The following is an 18,185-nucleotide window of genomic DNA, read 5'->3' as shown; positions in this document are numbered from 1 at the left end:
TTATGTCTTACACATCTATTAATGTGTAAATGTGCCGCGAAGTGTATTTTTAAAATGTATAAATACCGATAAATAATCTAAACCTATCATATATGAAGAATAATATATAATATTAATTTACACTACTTCAGAGCATACTTAATATCCTTAAATCTCATTTGGTAATGATTCCTACTGTGTGCTCAGTTGAGATTATTAACTCATTTAGGATTCTTTCACCTTAGTTTATCAAATAACCAACTTATTCTTCGTATGATTGTTTACATATTAAATCAAACCATACTAAAATGTGTGGATAAAAATAAAACAACCACAAGTGTTATTATTGTTGAAAAATGTGCGGCTGACATGAGCAGTGACATGTCTCCAGTACTCTTAACTCTGGGTAGTTGGTTCAAGTTGTGGGTTAATCTCTTAGATTCCGCTTTGATCTTGTCTAGGTGCTTCGCTCTGCTTTTTTCCAGACTATCTGCCACCTTCGTGTATACTATCGTTGAGCACAGTGCGTACTTTGCTTCTTCGGAGTCTTTGTTTGCATATTTTGCGCTGTATAGCTTTGCAAATGACCTCAAAATGTTAATAATGTATGTTACTGCCCTCAGGGTGTTCAAAGATGACAGTGTCGCTTGAGATGATACGTACTCCTTGGCAATATGCTTTTGCAGGTCAAAGTAGATTGATGGATAGTTCAGGCCCACTTTAAGGTTCTGGCTTTCATCGAAAAGTGTCAAAGCGCTCTCTACCAATTCTCTTTCTATTCCTATTTCCTCTGGAATCTCAATATATCTTGTTGTTTCTGGGTTTGAGTTTATTATTGTATCCGCCACGTCTTTTGGCAGTTGAAACTTAGTTGATTCCAACCCGTATGCGTCTGAACTGCAGGTGAATCTGCTCGGGTAGCCTGGTCCAAACAGTATTGAGTTCGTTCCCAGAACCAACTTTATCGATGTTAACACCACCAAAAACACGTATTTCATTTTTATATTTTTCTTTTACTTATATTTATTTGTATTTATTTAAACCTATATTTACTTCCTATTTTAGATATTCTACTGTTATGTTTCATGGACTTTATCTGTCTTGGTGTGTATTACCAATTTATTTAATTTTACAAAAATCAAATATCAGTTACTTATTTAATAATTTAAATTGTCCATAAATTAATTTACAGTTTCTATTTTCTATGGAAAATTTATAAAATATTTCGGATTTTTCTTTCCTTGAAATTTTAAGATGTAACTTCGACGAGTCTATAATTTTTCCCCTTTAACCTACCATAAATCTTCCATAATACTTTTTACGGCATTATTATCCATAGAAAACATCTTTAGATTCACTTAATCTTTATATTTTACTCTTTTTTTCCCATGTGTATACTTAACTACCGAATCAACTTGAAAGCTTATGCTCCCATCTGCTAATACTCTAAAAAAACTTACACACACTTTCAACCCAAAATGCTGTTACACATCTAACTGCTTAATCGCTTCGTGTATTAAATATTAAATTACAAATAAGGGGTGTTACTTAAATGTGTGTACGTTAAGTTTCACTGGTGGCGCTAGGCTCCTGCTCACTGGCCGCAGTGTGTATCCGCATGATATTGGAGTGTGGTCGCTGCTCAGTAACATTGTTTTTCTCTTCGGCAGTGCTGGCTTGTATGTTTTAGGTTCAATTTGTAGGCATGACTCCACAGACTCGTCCGACCACTTAAGTATTCTATCTGTCCAGGACGGTATTCTCTGCGTGTTATAGTTTCCGTACCACTTCACGTCCGATATTGCGTACTCGTTATTAAACCAGCCCTCCTCTCCCTTGTTTAACACGCTGCGATTTTCCTTCTTTTTATATGTTGGATCGAATGTGATGGCGTCCTCTCGGAACTTCTGCAAAGTCATCAGGCCATTTTACTCTTGCTGGCTACTACTTAACTAATTTTACCAACTCCAGTAACTAGGACTAATAGTAATGGCTACTAACACCAGAGACTTGCTAATATCACTGACTGCTAACTATAATTTTCCATAACTGCCATATTACTATTGTTAGCTGTTTTCGTACGATTGGGCATAACTAACTTTTACTGCGTACCTGGTCTTTCAGTGACGACGAGGCCAGATAGAACTCGTCGTACTTCATCAGTGGGCCCAGAGTTCCTTTTTGTATGTTTTCCACCACCTTTTCCAGCGCCACCATCAGCTTAAAGTTGAAGTCGCCTGCCCATATCACATGGTGGAACACGTCCTTGAAGGTCAAACTTTCGTTCGCTCCGAACATCGTCGACAGCTTCTCCAGCACTGTTTGGCACGCCTTTTGCCTCTCCATGTAATCTGACGGCATGTGTCCTCCTATTAAACACAGTATCTGTTCGTATATTTTCATCTGCACGCAGACCACGCCCTTGCTTCTGTTGTAGCTCGACAGGTACACTTGTCTCGAGCAGCCCACCTTCACCGATCCTTCGTCCAGCAGCTTCTTGTTTATCCATGCTGAGATGACTGTCATCTTCCTCGACACGTACGCTCCTTCTCCGAATCCCATGATTCTATCGTGTTTAAGGTCTATTTTTACCAACTTTCTACTCGACCTTTCCAGGTACTTTGTGATGATTTTAAAGAAGTTCGGCGACACTGACTCCTGCAGCGTTATGAAGTATATGTCGTAGTTCAGGTCTATCCAATCTCTCAGCGGATCGTTGTACTGGCTCAGGCACGTGCATCCTTTTGAATTTGGCGGACACGTGCACTCCACCTGGTTTATCACACTTTTCTGGTCTATCTTCTTAAACGCCATGTTCCACGTCCCGACGAATATTTTTATTGGATCTCTCGTTTTATCTGTGTTATCTCCCACTGATAGTGGCACCAGCTTTTTATCCACCTTTTTAAACAGTGTTAGTAGCGAGAACCTTTTTTTATCAGCGTTTTTGCCACTAGTTTCTTTAACATTACTTTTTGCAGTGCTTGTACTATTCGTGTTGTTAGTATCTATGCTATTCTTGTCACTGGCTTCTGTGTTATTCGTGTTTGAAGTGTCCATTTTTTTATATTACCGCCTTTTATATCTATCAATTTTACCGTACAGCTTATTATACATATAATTTTCAAAGACTAATTAGCCCACACCAACTATTCCCTTTCTAACTTTGTGTGTTTAAAATTCCAAATAAATAATTATATATATATTCCGATATGTCGATCAGCAACTCTACGATTGCTCAATACATAACTAAATAAATAAGTACCTAATATGGTAACTAACTATTAAGCATTAAATGTTAAACTCTATGACATCCTAACTATTTGGACGTCGCCGATTTAGGTGTGTACAACTTAACATAGCTGTGGCACTGTCCTCTGCTGTGTTTGTATGTGTTTCGTGTGATGATTTCCTGACTCTCCTGGGATACTCATGTTGAATATCCTTGGTCAAGATTTACCCGAGTACATATAGCTGACGTACATAATGTATGCCATCCTTATTAACATTGAGAAAATTCCGACGTTTCCAAGTATCAAAATGGAAATGTATACAAATTCAGCTAACATTGTGGCTAAAAATCTTATGATTAACCTTTTATATAAATTTGTGCAGATTCAACAGGCGCTTGCGTATTTATCTACTCTTCTTCTTCTACTTCCCCGTTTTTAAGTTTTTGGTGCAGTTCATATATTGCTCTTATTGATAAAACGTCATGTAATATTGAAAACACTATTAATCTTATTCCGCCTTTATTAGCTAATAATTCGTAAATAAACATTTTGCAACAATATATACATCTATCAACGGCTTTAGTGTCTCCTTTCTGCTTAATATTCTTATCTATTTAACCTTGTTTGGGTGCGTGATGAAATATGATTTCGATTTCGGGACCACTATGTTAATCAACAGTGCTACTAATCCAAATACAAAGAATAATATCAAACATATAATGTCTTCGACCATTGTTCAGTCATTCAATTTGAACCTTTATACGGTTCAATACAATTTGCAGGCTACTGTTTCCGAGTTTACATATACGGCGGAAAATAAATAATATTATAAACTGTAAATCCAGCAAATACAAAAAGCATGACGACCAGAGTAACGTGTCCAAACATTTAACAAAGATTTAAAAAATATGTGTTAATTAAACTGTTTTATAATGTATAGACCAATCAAATTACTTGGAAATGGGATTAAAATGATAGAATCTACTGCCTTTCGAGGATTAATAGATTCTTAAAAAATAGAATTTAAATAACATTGTTATTCTCTGGCTATAATAGAAAATGTTATGCGGTATTTCTTTATAATTTTGTTGTATAAACTCTATAAATCAACTTTCGATAATTTTATAACAAGAAAATTATTGTTTTAACAACAAAAGTAATCGAATCAACTGTTAAAAATTACAAACTTCTCTGTGTGTTTATGATACCAAGTGTTTGAATATAATACAAATACTAACTGATCTATAATCTCTCTAGAATCTCACTAAATATGAAGTAATAACCATAATATTATTAGATCTAGTCACCCGATATATGTATTTACGTTTGTATATATTTTCATTGGATCAAATTTGACGACATTTAACACATTTTGGAATTTGATTCATTGAATTGTCTTCATTTTAATTGACACAAATGCTTTTTATTTAATTTTTAAATTTAGGTTATTTTTTTTTGTCGGCGTTTTAGCCACTTGTCAACCACCTTGTAAATATCAGATTTGGTTGTAAATCCTACAATAATAAGGTTATTATTGTTTTTTGTTTCATGTTTGTGATTGTTTTTCTTCATTATCTGCTAGATCTTCTTAGATGATGGATATATTATGGAGAATAAGAGACCCAGGGCTTTAGAGTATTTAAGAGAAGAATTTGTGGAGAAACGCAGGAAGAAATACCTAGAAAATCTCGAGTCATTTACTGAATTCGACAGTTTCGAGTATTCATTCAATAATACCGATTTTTCCATTCAATCAAAGATTCCTGTGGATCCCACAATTTTCGATGAATATTCAGTTAACCAAACTGATATTAATGAAATTTTAGTCTTTCCTGAGTTTATTACCTGTTTGGATTCATTAATCTCTGAAGAAGTTGCACTAATAAAGGAAAGTTTGTTTTTTGTCAGACCCGAAGGCTCCAGGGCTTTGATTTACATCAAGAACAACTTTGCCACTGTTTACAACAAAGAAGGCACTGTTAAAAACTATTTTAAGATTGGATTAAAGGGTCTTACCATTTTGGATTGTGTATACTATAAATCCAACTCAGAAAATACTTTTAAGTCATCCAACGGTATTAAGTCCAGCAAGCTACACATATATTACGTTCTGGATATTCTTCTTTTAAATGGATGTATTTTGACAACTTCTGAGTTACAATGTAGATTGTTTTTTCTAAATTCAATGTAAGTTAACAAACTGAATAGTTATTTACTTCAACACTTGACTTGTGCTAATTAGAGATTAAACATTCTGGTAGCCAAATAATATTTTTTACAGATTAGATGAATTAAATACGTCAACAAATGCTTTGTTTCAACTGGTTAACTATTATGAATTCGATTCAAAAAGGCTAGAGTCTATATATAACAGGTAACTTAAATTTACTGTATAAATATATAAAATAAATTATTTTATCACTATCATAATTATTATAATTTAGTATTGAGTCCAATGAATACGAATATAAAACCGATTCAATTGTTTTTGTCAATAAACACTCGATATATGTCGGAGGATACAATCCTAATTGGCTCTGCTACAAGGACTCAGTCTTAAAGTTAGTTTCATTTTTTAACTTATTTCTTTAGCAAATACATTGAGTCCGAAAGCGTAATATGCAAATTATACAACATAAATAACGAATTGTACACCTTTGACCGTGTTTTCGTCGGTAAGGCCGGCGACGAGTTCAAGGAGAAGATAGTCAGGTATCTCGGCACCTCCCATTCTTAGTTAATAAAATCGGTTGCGTTACTCCTAAAATATGCGACTCACAATTTTTAGGATCGCTGTGACCGATTTTAAGGATTTTAAGGTCAGCTATCGCATTGTTGGCGAGGGCAAGTCGTACAAGAATCCTGACACCTTGCGCAAGATTTATGTAAATTATGTAAACCATAAACGCGCAAATACCGACTTCGGTAAAATATTAAAGTACTTGTAACTTGATTACGTGTTAGAACTACTTGTGCTCCTAGGAATCTCTGTTGGGTCAGCGCTCGATGGTGAACTCTTTGTAGTCGTAATTTGGCTCATTCTTCTCGGCGGTGAATGTACAAGATTTGATTTCGGAGTTCGGGGACCCGACCTTTTGCAAAAACTCCTTGAACAGGTTCATTTTTGACTCATCCGTCGTTTGTCCTTCGCCCGTTACACTGCCGTCCTCTTCGTTCCTAACGAACCCCTTTATGTCCAGCTTATCGGCTTCGAGCTTAGTAAACTTGCGAAAGAACACACCCTGCACTTTTCCGCGCACCTGGAACTTAAACTTGTATACTGGAGTCATTCTACCTCAAAATTAAAACTGACTCATCTATGAGGTCAAACACACCAATATTTCTCACACAAATGAAATTCGTAAAATGTATTCTGTTTTTAATGTAAGTGGTACTGTTTATAGACATTAATTAAGTTTATAGCTATTTAAACACAAGGAAGTTAATGGATTTTCAAATGATTAGCGTAAACTGGAGACAAAGATCAATCTATTTTTTGTTGGATCCAGTCGGAAATAAGTGATATATATTTTCACAAGGGCCGTTTTCCACTATATTTCGTGTTCAACACAGTCGATTTATTAAATAAGTATCCGTGGGTACCAGGGTCCGTATAATAATAAATATAATTACGAAAAGATTATATTATTTTTTAATCGTATATTGTTTTAACCAATTTAACAACTATACTCTTGTTAATTATCAGTTAAACTATGAAAATGTACAGAAAGTGTTACCATACGCTAATAGGCACCACAATAATATTAACTGATTGAATTGATTGTGGTTAATTTTATTAATTTTTATATCAAATTAAATTATTTTATCATTAGTATACAACAGATTAAGTTTACCTGTTGTTTAATTGTGGGCTTATAATCAAAAAATTGATTTAAATCTCATTTTATCATTCCTCCATTGATAAAATAAAGTTAATGGTATTTTCTCAGATAATTTTATTCATAGTTTATTTATTATTTTAGTGAATGGTGTGTTTATGTTTATTCACTTTTTAATGATTATTCTTTAGGCTTTATGTACATTATTGAAAGTGAATTAAAGTTAAGGTGCTTTTTCATAGGACTAATTAGAAATGTGATTCATAAATTTGCGGCTATCAGAGTCGCATTTTTTATTTGATATCGTACTTTATATGTGATCGTATTGTTAAAGGGGATTTTGTTATTAAAACAAATTTCTTCGCTAGAATCTCAATCCGCAACAATGTAATTATATTTGAACGGGGGATTTGGTAATATTAGAGTAGTTTGATCCCACATTTATGATTGGTGTCAAATAAATCAACTTTTCGGACGACTCCTGAATACCGCTACTGTAGTTATTGATTAAATGCCCATTTTCTCAATATAAATCGGAGAGTTAGTTCGTTACTCACACAGGTTATTTATTCAATCACTTGACTATCATACCCACACAAATTGGTTAAACACTGTTATCCAATTCCTTTAAATTCAAAGATTTGTTAAATTTTCAAGTACCATAGTTCAACACATTTGCTTACTAGGCTTTGATAAATTCATTGACTTCAAATTAGTTTAAAATGGTCGAGCACAGCTATGTTTTAAACAAGCCCACTCCGATAGTCTACCAGCGTCTTCGAATTCTCATTCTTGACGCTCCGACTAACGCGAACTTGCACTTATACGTAAACGAGATGAAGGAGTTCGGAGTGGCTGTTCTCGTTAGAACTTGTGAGTCTAACTATAATCACAATTTGGTTCTTGAGAATGACATTTCTGTACGCGATTTGTTCTTCAACGACGGTGACCCTCCGCCTCCGGAAGTTGTCACGGATTGGCTGCTTCTGGTTCAAAAGTCTCTTGAGACGAACACTGCTATCGCAGTACACTGTGTTGCAGGTCTCGGGAGGGCGCCCGTTCTCGCTTGTATTGCGCTTGTTGAGTATGGAATGCAGCCTCTGGACGCCATTTACTTTGTCAGAGAACGACGCAAGGGTGCCATCAACCGGAGACAGTTGGAGTACTTGAAGATGTACAAAAAGCAGCGTCGACGAACGGCCAAATGCTTGGGTTGTTCATCCATGTAATTATATTGTTTGTCTGCTGGCTCCTTGAACCGGGCATCGAGGTATCTGTGGATTACTGCCATTAGCTACTAGTTGCACCCTTCATTTTCTAGCTGTTGAAACTGTGTTGGCACTTAGTATTGAATTTGACTTTGGCTAACGGACTGTTTTAATAATCTACTTTTACATGTTCCTATATATTTAAGGGAATTAACTTCTTTGTTTTTAGCTAATGAGTAAGGGTTGTGCACGATTGAGTAGTTAATGCATTTTAATGAAGCTTACTAATTTATATTGTCTAAATTGCCCTGGGTGATTCCGGCTAGCTAAGGTCATGCAGACTGGCACTATCTTTGATAGTCCCATAGCTACGCTTAATACTAGTAGTTAATGGTAGTAACGAATAAAGTATTGATTTATTTGGTTTTCCTTTTATACGTGTGGTATAGAAACCCCGTACCCTTAACCTTTCGACTCTGAATCTTTTATGAAAATCAATGATATATGTCATATATTGTCCTTATCGCTTGTGTTCTTGGTAACTTAGATAATTGGATTGTTGCCTTTATTTTATTGTTTAGTTACAGTGTGTGTATATTGTATTTATCTGGTTCCTGTGTTATACACCTATATATTTATACATTAGTAATGTCTTACAGTATGTTGTATATCTCATTAGGTAGTATAGTACAATTGGTCATACACACAAATTAAAGTATCCAGAAATACAAAGACAAAATTAGAGTCAGACAACAAATAACAGTAGATTCAACATAAATTTAAACAAATAAAACTTATATAAATGTATTAACATAATTTACTGAGTGTGCAGCTTAAGACTCCACATGGCAGAATACAGTCTCACATAATCAGTAAGTAAAAACATGAAAAAGGACATTTATTTATACACTATTAGATATTTACAGGTTTAAAAGGCAGAATGATGATTTACCGTAAAATATATTATTAATTATTGACATATATACAGAAATTATAAACAAGCAGCTTACACACTTGACCAATAAGGTTAATTTAATGGTGTATAAATAAAGGAATCACAAAATATAAAGTCTGATTTTGTCTTATACCAACTTTTTATATCATACGGCGTTAAGTAACATATAAAATAAACATGTTAAAAAATAGAATCTAATTTGAGAAATTGATTTTTAGATGCAATATCAGGTCCAGACAAAAAAATCATAATTCATCAACATTTTATAAAGGTGTACTTAAACTATTCAATATATTGTTAAAATAAAGATCTTTCCCATAGATCCGGCACAAATTTTATATTTTTATACAGCAATGAAATTTTCTCCGTGCAGCACTCAAATAACACCGATGCATCCTTGCACATAGAATATGCATGATTTTTAACAATAATTTACAAGATAAACATCTTATTGTATTATTATAATATTTTAGCTATTTTTTTAAAAAAATTGTAAAATAGGAATTAGAAAACGCAGTATACATTGGAATGATTAACATGATGTAATATAATGTTTTTTTGTTTTTTTCGACTCTAATGTAGTAATTTTTAAAGTATTGTACATCTGATTATAAAATCCATTTAAACTTAAGTTGTTCTTCTCAGCCAATTTAAGTTATTTTATGGAAATAATCACATTCTCATTTTCTCCGTTGACACATCAAATTAATCATAATAACCAATTAAATGAATAGCGATTGAAAATAATTTCAAAACAGTTAATCTTAAAGCACAGGAATCATGATAGAGTTAAACACTCGTAGTAAAACTGCTTTAATGAAACGTTTGGATGAATATAAAAAATCACGAAAAATGGCCCTCATGGCAAATTTAAGCTCCAATAATAACCAGGATCAAACGAAGACAGGGTTCATAACATCGGAAACCACTAATATGCTTGAAGGAGCGACTAGGGACTCCGCAAAACTTACTAATCCCGTCACAGATTGTGGTTTCGTTTCCAGCGTCAGAGACAATGTGGGTCAGATTGAAAACAGAAAACAGTCTTTTAAGAATGTTCAAGAAGCTAATAACCCAAATGGCTTTCAAGAGCAGATAATTAATGATGGAATTGAGGAATTTGTTGACAAAATTAACATAGATTACTACATAACGAGCCTGCCACCGATTGAGGGCATATCTTACGACAGACAACTAAACTGTTTCAAGTCTAAGGTCCCCCCTAAGTTCACTACAGCTCTAATAGAAGACTCTTTCAGTGTAACAAGCTACGGTTTGAAAAACGCATGGCTAAAGGCTATTGGCTGCCTCTACACGAACATAGCCTTCATAATTTTCGACTACCCTCAGATCGTCAGCAAGCTCAGATTCAGCAGATATCTCAACAGCGCTTTAAGCAAGGATATCTTAAATGGCGTCCTTGGAAATGATGATTCGGCCACTGGCTCCACTATTAATGGAAGTCTCGTGACAGATATTACCAATGGCAACTTCGGCCGAGGTCAGAGTGGCCAAAGCAATGCCAGTTTATCTGATTTACCAAGTAGTGTTGAGGAGGTGTTTGAGGCTTTACACAGCTCAAACAATATGTCCACAGAAGCAACCAATACAAACGGCAGGAAGGATAAGGATGATTATTCGGATTACAATCCGGCATATGACCCACTGTTGCGTTCATCTAGGGGCAGGCGACTGAAACTTCCCGAGGAAGAGGACCCCAAGAAGATAGCGGAATCATTAAAACCGTGGCATAAACGTTAGTTTTATCTAAATATATTAGCAACCAACACACTTTAACAAACTATTTACGAAGCTAAATTAGTAACTAATGTGTTTTCAGATATTTTCTGGATCCCTAGCATTTGCAGATGGAGGACTCTCTACTACGACGCCAATAGCGTCAAGCACTCGAAAACCTTTACGCCTGCCTTCTTTGGGGGCGTAAAGGAGGCTTATTACGCAGCTCTTGAGTTTAGAAACATGATTGACAACATGGATAAGTTAACTCAGTCCAAGATAAGGCGTAAATGGGTGCAGTCATCTCTCCCACTAGGACTGACGTCGATGGGTGCTGATGAGAACGGCGGCTCAGTTGTCATCAAGTGCGGCAATTGCGGAAACAGCTGCGGCTGCGTCTCTGGAAATTCTGGCACAAATGGAGTGTCACACAGTTCCAAGGCCGTGGAATCGGGATTAGATGGTTTTAGTATTGGGAATCATTCTGATGTTGCCTCTACATTAACCAGGTCCAGCTCCAATACCACCCACTTAAATGGGAAACCTGAGCCTAAGGGAGGCTTCAAACTTGATGTTAAGGGCATCAGTGAGTTCAACAAGTTCGTTGGGTGTGGTCAGATGGTCGTCGATAATTTGGCAAAGTATCTTGCACACAAAAGACTGCACGGGGCCGATGATGAGAAAAATGACCATCGGGAAGATGAAACTAACAATTCGGTAGACAGCGGTCCCTCCGTGAATGGGCACTTGGCATCTGAAGATAAAAAACCGGCCAGGGGCAACAGAGCAGGCAGAAGGGGCCGACCTTACAAGAAAAGTCGACAGGCGAGCAGGATCAGAACCACCGATGACAGTAAATTTGAAGGGCTTAAAAGGCTGGAAAATAAGTTTCACGATGATGCAAAAGTCGACTATGATGTAAACTTTTTATCAGGCTTGGATAAACAGGGACTTTACATTCCGATCCCTCTAGATTGGAAAGACACTTAATTTAATGAAAACTTCTGTCGACGCTTATGATTTTTATAAATTGCTTTTACGAGTATTTTACCTGTTTTTATGAACTTTATAGAATCAGTCCGTTGGAGATTCCTCTTGTGGCCACTTAGCATCTCACGATCATTCTGGAGTAGGTTTTTATCAATTTTACCGTACACATTGGTTTAATCGTTTTTTCCATCCCTGTATTTATGATTAATTTAACTTAGGAAAAAATTTTATATGAGAGATCCATTGATGAGAAGTACAATTGTTGTATCAGGTAAATCTATTGAATAAACAATCTTACTAGGTTTAAATCTGAAGGAAATGAATCTTTCAACAATGGAGACTACAAACAGGCTCTAATGTTCTATAACAAGGTACCCTTTCTATATAATAAACTCCTTCTTAACCATATTCAATTTATTTATCCACCATTTACCAATTTACTATTGTTTATATTAATCTCAATTCAGAATATCATATTTTCTTTTAAAATAATATGCATATATATCATTGATAATAATAGGTGATAATTCAACTGGATTACACATTTCCTGAGGATGAGGAGTGGATATCAAAATTTGATGACATTAAGTTGAAAACTTACTTAAATATGGCAATTGTAAATTATAAATTGAGCAACTTTTCGGATTCAGTACAAAACTGCTCAGAAGTATTATTATGGATTATTTTATCAATACATATTGGCCAATGTGTGAGCACCTAATTATCATTTCCAGGTGCTATCGATAGATCCCGAAAACTTAAAGGCTTTAACCAGAAGGTGTATGTGCTACACTGCTCTATCTAAATTTAAAGAGGCTAAGGAGGTACGGCAACACTCGCCATTAAAATCCTAGGATTTGGCAAATATTTTAAAGCTGGATGTAAATTCCGAGTTTGCAAAATCGCAAATGGCGAAGATTAAGCAGCTGGTATGTCCAGTTTTGTTATTTGGTTTAGGAGGTTGACCAGGAATCTCAACAACGGAACTTGTACAAATCGATGTTTCAAACTAGGAATTAATGTATTATAATAAGTAAACCACCCGCACACCGTCGATATTATTTATATGGATGGCTTCTTAGTGCTAAATAGTGACTGAATATTTTTTTTAGTTCAAGTCAACGGTATTTATAAATATATTCACTAAATGTTGACTTATAAACCCAGAAATGGTCAATATATATAAATCTGATCTTTTAAAGTGGAAAATAGGGTCGGAATTCTGGTAAAAACTGGATTCAATTGTGCTTCTAAAAGCTTTTGCAAACCATCCCCATCATTTGGCAACAGCTTGTTCGAAAAGGGTTTCCCTTTATTTAATCCGTTTTGAATTAAATTAAACAGTTTTGAACCTTCAAGGATTGTAATTTTGTTCCTTTAGTACATTTTTTGCATTGTACATTAAGTTTAGGTACTTGTGGATACTTTATTCATAATTTTCAATATTTTGGTTACTTTAACGTTTTATCATCATCTACAGCACCCTAATCAGCTTACAATTTTATTAATTGGTTGTTGATCTCGTAAATTTTATTTTGTGTTAGTCTTTAATTCGTTATTTTTGCTTACTTGCCGACATTTATCAGATACACTTTGTTCTGACCATGGGATTGAATATAACCATTAAAGTCAGTGGAGGAGAAACCTTCACTTTAGATGTTGAACCGGAAATGACTGTTCTCCAATTAAAGGAAAAATGTGCTGAGAAGGCAGATGCAACTCCAGATAAACAACGTCTGATTTTTAAAGGTACTGACGCTCACACCATATCATCCTTTGCATCTCGTATTTATTTTTCATCCGTGTATGTTAACTAATTTTTTATTCCGATAGGGCGTATAATCAAGGACGACGAATCACTGAGTGGTTTAAACGTTGAGGATGGCAACACAATACACTTGGTTAGAAGCGGGTTTAAACCAGCCTCAGCCACGCCTCAGCCGGCGCCAACAACTGCTCAAACGGCCCCCCAGCCAGCTGCACAGACGAATCCTCTGGCAACCGGTAACTACTATTCTATTAACTATTCAGTACTCCCAGTCAATGGCTGTTTACCTAGTATTTACTAATTATATTTTAGGAGCCTCCGGCCAGAACGCCTTTGGGTACGGAAATAACATGTTTGGTGCCGACTACATGTCTCAAATGCTTCAAAGTATCTTATAAATAGCAAAACACACCTAGTCAGTATATATTCACTGTCAATTGAACCTTAGTCGATCGATTTTCGTCGTTTAATAGTCACACTTTTACAATTAATTAATTCAGATCCCGGAGATGCTATGGGTGACTTGAATCCACAGAGCGCTGTGGCGTTGCTAGAGTCGCCGTTTGTTCAGGAGATGATGTCGCAAATTAGCTCAAATCCTGAGTTGTTGAGGACCCTGATACAGTCGTCGCCATACCTGCAGCCAATGATGGTACCTACATATCCCATATTTATTTTTCTTAAAGGACTCGCTGATTTATTTTTATGTAGCAAAACCCGGTGTTCGCGCAAATGTTGAACAACCCTGAGCTTTTGAGGACGTTGATGAGACCTGGGATGTTGCAGGCAGGCCTTCAAATGCACCAGGCCATGCAGCAGTCTAACTTAAACTTCCCGAACGCTACTCTTAATCAAGGTTAGTATTCTGCTCCTTTTCACAATATTTGCTCAGTTTGGCTCCAGTTACTTACCTTTCTTATATACTTAAAGTTTATGTAACTAACTAACTTGGTAGGCGAGAACCCCTTCGCTGGATTTCCAATGCAGCCAGGTGCCCCTGCTCAACCCGGAGCTACGCCTCAGCCAGGAACTACCCCTGGGTTTCCAGCGGGTCAAACTGCCCCAACCACTCAGCCGGGCACCGCAAACCCGGCCTTTAACCCTGCTGCCGCTGCTACCGCCGGGGCTGGATTTGCTGCGGGCGCCAACCCCTTCGCCGCCTTCGCCTCCGGCTTCGGCGGCGGCTTGGGAACTTCTGGGTTTGGCGCGCCCGCTGCTGACACCAGGCCTCCTGAGGAACGTTTCAGCAGTCAGCTCCAGTCTCTTCAGGAGATGGGCTTCATTGACCAGGCTGCAAATGTGCAGGCCTTGTTGGCTACCAATGGTGACATATCCGCAGCTATCGCACGTTTACTAAACCGTAAGTTTTCAGCCACCTAATTGCTTTTTAGAACCTTGAAATTATCATAATTGTTTTGAGCCTGCTTCCCATATGTTAATGTGCTATGTATGTGATTTACGCTAACTTTTTTATTTTATACATCTACTTTTTATGAATTAGTTACTCATCATACTCAACGTATTGTAACCGTGTTATGTATTGAGCGTGTAACCTGGTCTAGTTGTATCTTATGTGTACGGTATGTGTATAAGATGTGTGCTGTATGTGTATGGTATATATATAAGATGTGTGCTGTATGTGTATGGTATATATATAAGATGTGTGCTGTATGTGTATGGTATTTGCGCGAATATTTTGTGAGTTTTGGACATTACTTTGACTTTTTAACTGCTTTGTCCTTGTTTTTGAAGAACTGCTGCATGAATATGCTGGAGAAGGTCGTCAGGAGCGCGAACCACTGCACCCTCGTCAGGCTGTGCTTGAAAATGTACACCGACAGCAGCGTGCTGAAGGCCTTCCTCAGGGTCGTTATGATGCCCGTGTAGAGGCTTCCGTAGCTCGTTATTGACAGGAAGACGAACATCTGTCCCAGGGTTCCCGAGAGCGCAAGCGAGAGCGCCAGCTTCATTATCTCCCTGTTTTTCACCAGCATGAACGGCAGCAGCCCCTCCAAAGTCAGGCATGCTGCCAGCGATATCGGCAGTGACACCATGGTCGATATGAACATGAGGAAGTGCGGGTGCAGCGACACCTTCGAGAGCACGTCGTCCTGGATCGGGCCCACAAAGCCGTCGCAGAACAGCGACAGGAAGCACAGGAATATTCCCAGCACCGAGGTCCTGTTGTCCTTGTAGTTAATGAACCTTTCGAAGTTGAACAGTATGATTGAGAGCGTTATTGAGACTACGCAGGTGACGTCGTACCAGGCGTACCTTTTGCGGAAGAGCACGAAGCCTCCGATCAGGATCGGCACCATCTTCGAGCTCTTGATGATCACCTGCGTCGGAATTCCCACGTACGGGAGCGCGTAGGTCGCCGTCATCTGGGCCATGATTGAGAATGAGGACGACAGGCACAGCCTGAGCAGGTGCTTCCTCTCCAGGTTGCCGAACAGGCCCTCTCTTTTCACCTTCGAGGCCTCCAGCCTCGTCACTGGGCGGTACTGGCGTCCCGACTGCGATTTCTTCTTTCGTAGGTCTCCAACGTACTGCGCAAGGAGCAGCAACACGCTCATCACCAGGTTCGACGCTGAAGTTACAACTACGATGAAGATCGGGAATTTGAATTCCACGGCGTCGTTTACTTTATATTTCAGGAGCTTCTCTAAAAAATATCCGAATGACAGGAAGCAGGTGTATATTCCCGTTACTATGACTAGGCATTTACTGTAAGATTGCAATTTGGATCCTCCGTCCGTCTCCTTCATATTGAAATTTCAACTAATGTTCTATATTTAACTCAATTTTTGTCAGCTTCGATATGTTTACAACCTGGCGGACAACACACCTTTTCAATTTACACAATCAACCTATTCACTACTTGTGATTTTAATTTACAAAGCACTAAGTTACAACGCTATTATAAATTTACAATGTCCTATGACTAAAACAATATAAACATCTCAAATAAACATATACTTGTTTTACTTATTCCTACGTTCCAATCTTTTCATCACTACAATTATGCCGGATTTTCTTCCCTCACTCTTCCATCACACTTTCACTGTATTTTAGCATCTTCCAATGCAGAATAGCTTTATGCCACCGGTGACCGTTTTTTGTTCTTCAGATATGTACCATATTCTTATCTTATGAGGATGTTGTATGGAAGGCTCTTACACATAATGGTATGTGTAGTTTCGACTCAATCGCATATTGTCCACAGCCTCAAATTTGACCAGGCCAGATTCGTTTATTCTGCTTCACTTCAAGCTCCGAGCTGCAATTTTTTACTCAAATTTGTCAATAAACTCATCGGCGTTTCCAAACAGTCCTACTTAAGGGCCAAGGTACCACCTTCTACATCTAATGTTACCCTACACATCTAGCTAACTATAGTTTATCTTACCCAAAATCTCATATTTACTTCTTTTCACTGCCTTTTAGAGGGAGCTGTTCGTTGATGATGTCAATAAACGGCTTGATAGGAAGGAAATTAAACTTCTCATTGTTTTGGAGCAGAGTGAGCTCTTCAAGCGGTGCAACAACGTCCACTACAACGATGACGGCTCCGAGGTCAACTTTTCTGACAACGACAAGGTGCTCCTTCCCGTTTCCTTCTTTGAGTGCTGCAAATCCGGCAACTACAACGTGCCCTTTCAGCTCCTAATTCACAAAGTTCACGTTCCGGAGCCCTACTACTCGTCTAAGCCGCCTGAGCTACTACTCTCTTCAGACCTTTCGAAGTCGTCTAGGAACTTGGTTACTAACTCGTCTGAGTCACTGATGGAGACCAAGCGAAGGGGCCCTCCTAATATCGACTCTTTTCCTAACACTGCTCAGGAGTTCATTCCTCCAAGTTTTTTTTACCGTTAATCATTTTATTTTTAGGTGATGTTTCGAACGAGTGCGTTTCCTGTTCCGCTATTGAGTTTCGAACTGATGAAAACTACGTGTACGTGCCCAAATGGATTATGAACAATCTGAAGCTAAAGTACGCCTCACTCCAATATTGATACTCGTATACATATAGTTCACTCTGCTATGTATTATTTACAATCACTATTTACTTATTTTCGTTTAGGCCCTTTGATGTTGTTTTGGTCGAACTAATCAAACTCGACGATTGCACCAATGTTGAGTTAAAATGTCTTGAGAGGGAGTTTTACGAGACCAACGACATTAAGAAGGTTCTTGAGGAGCGTCTCAAGTACTACTCCACTCTCACTTTGAACTCCGTGATTCCCATTACTATTGGCGATGTGACTTTTAATTTTAAGGTTGTTAGGCTGGATACTACAAATCAGCGGAATGTTCCCTTTGCATCCATCCAGGACATAGATTTGAACGTTAAGTTGTTATAATATTTTTATCGTTTTACTCTCAATGCTATTTTCTAATTATGTACTTTTATCACCACTCTACCTATGTAGGTGACCATGGTTTATCAGCATTCTTAATGCCTATGGATCCATA

The 18,185-nt window shown here is 37.2% G+C and overlaps 10 protein-coding genes across 10 annotated transcripts; 6 read left to right on the top strand and 4 right to left on the bottom strand.

The window, feature by feature from the left end:
- Window positions 1–272: 272 nt before the first annotated feature.
- Window positions 273–3,039, bottom strand: TOT_010001088 (inositol phosphatase; the record flags this gene model as incomplete). Its single annotated transcript, XM_009691640.1, has 3 exons — window positions 273–938; window positions 1,542–1,886; window positions 2,092–3,039. 3 exons carry the CDS (start codon window positions 3,037–3,039, stop codon window positions 273–275), a joined length of 1,959 nt encoding a protein of 652 aa, XP_009689935.1.
- A 580-nt stretch (window positions 3,040–3,619) lies between these two features.
- TOT_010001087 (hypothetical protein) lies at window positions 3,620–3,945 on the bottom strand (the record flags this gene model as incomplete). Its single annotated transcript, XM_009691639.1, has 2 exons — window positions 3,620–3,805; window positions 3,832–3,945. 2 exons carry the CDS (start codon window positions 3,943–3,945, stop codon window positions 3,620–3,622), a joined length of 300 nt encoding a protein of 99 aa, XP_009689934.1.
- Window positions 3,946–4,818: 873 nt separating this feature from the next.
- TOT_010001086 (conserved hypothetical protein) lies at window positions 4,819–6,160 on the top strand (the record flags this gene model as incomplete). Its single annotated transcript, XM_009691638.1, has 4 exons — window positions 4,819–5,399; window positions 5,494–5,586; window positions 5,805–5,924; window positions 6,001–6,160. 4 exons carry the CDS (start codon window positions 4,819–4,821, stop codon window positions 6,158–6,160), a joined length of 954 nt encoding a protein of 317 aa, XP_009689933.1.
- Window positions 6,161–6,208: 48 nt separating this feature from the next.
- TOT_010001085 (acylphosphatase) lies at window positions 6,209–6,502 on the bottom strand (the record flags this gene model as incomplete). The annotated part of the gene is made up of 1 exon (XM_009691637.1): window positions 6,209–6,502. The coding sequence occupies one exon, from the start codon at window positions 6,500–6,502 to the stop codon at window positions 6,209–6,211; it is 294 nt and encodes a 97-aa protein (XP_009689932.1).
- A 1,271-nt stretch (window positions 6,503–7,773) lies between these two features.
- TOT_010001084 (protein tyrosine phosphatase) lies at window positions 7,774–8,280 on the top strand (the record flags this gene model as incomplete). Its single annotated transcript, XM_009691636.1, has 1 exon — window positions 7,774–8,280. One exon carries the CDS (start codon window positions 7,774–7,776, stop codon window positions 8,278–8,280), a length of 507 nt encoding a protein of 168 aa, XP_009689931.1.
- Window positions 8,281–10,030: 1,750 nt separating this feature from the next.
- TOT_010001083 (conserved hypothetical protein) lies at window positions 10,031–11,941 on the top strand (the record flags this gene model as incomplete). The annotated part of the gene is made up of 2 exons (XM_009691635.1): window positions 10,031–10,970; window positions 11,055–11,941. 2 exons carry the CDS (start codon window positions 10,031–10,033, stop codon window positions 11,939–11,941), a joined length of 1,827 nt encoding a protein of 608 aa, XP_009689930.1.
- Window positions 11,942–12,172: 231 nt separating this feature from the next.
- TOT_010001082 (uncharacterized protein) lies at window positions 12,173–12,961 on the top strand (the record flags this gene model as incomplete). Its single annotated transcript, XM_009691634.1, has 6 exons — window positions 12,173–12,212; window positions 12,257–12,312; window positions 12,462–12,608; window positions 12,676–12,765; window positions 12,796–12,870; window positions 12,899–12,961. 6 exons carry the CDS (start codon window positions 12,173–12,175, stop codon window positions 12,959–12,961), a joined length of 471 nt encoding a protein of 156 aa, XP_009689929.1.
- A 584-nt stretch (window positions 12,962–13,545) lies between these two features.
- TOT_010001081 (ubiquitin-related chaperonin) lies at window positions 13,546–15,089 on the top strand (the record flags this gene model as incomplete). Its single annotated transcript, XM_009691633.1, has 6 exons — window positions 13,546–13,726; window positions 13,775–13,945; window positions 14,022–14,096; window positions 14,210–14,361; window positions 14,421–14,565; window positions 14,665–15,089. The coding sequence occupies 6 exons, from the start codon at window positions 13,546–13,548 to the stop codon at window positions 15,087–15,089; spliced, it is 1,149 nt and encodes a 382-aa protein (XP_009689928.1).
- A 332-nt stretch (window positions 15,090–15,421) lies between these two features.
- On the bottom strand, window positions 15,422–16,477 carry TOT_010001080 (uncharacterized protein; the record flags this gene model as incomplete). Its single annotated transcript, XM_009691632.1, has 1 exon — window positions 15,422–16,477. One exon carries the CDS (start codon window positions 16,475–16,477, stop codon window positions 15,422–15,424), a length of 1,056 nt encoding a protein of 351 aa, XP_009689927.1.
- A 384-nt stretch (window positions 16,478–16,861) lies between these two features.
- TOT_010001079 (ubiquitin-fusion degradation pathway component) lies at window positions 16,862–18,073 on the top strand (the record flags this gene model as incomplete). The annotated part of the gene is made up of 4 exons (XM_009691631.1): window positions 16,862–17,059; window positions 17,157–17,568; window positions 17,601–17,703; window positions 17,794–18,073. 4 exons carry the CDS (start codon window positions 16,862–16,864, stop codon window positions 18,071–18,073), a joined length of 993 nt encoding a protein of 330 aa, XP_009689926.1.
- Between the last annotated feature and the right edge of the window lie 112 nt (window positions 18,074–18,185).

This window comes from Theileria orientalis, chromosome 1 (assembly GCF_000740895.1).
Source record: "Theileria orientalis strain Shintoku DNA, chromosome 1, complete genome".
In the NCBI taxonomy this organism is placed as follows: Eukaryota; Apicomplexa; class Aconoidasida; order Piroplasmida; family Theileriidae; genus Theileria; species Theileria orientalis.
The sequence above is the reverse complement of the archived record's forward strand: the minus strand, read 5'-3'. Positions and strand labels throughout refer to the sequence as shown.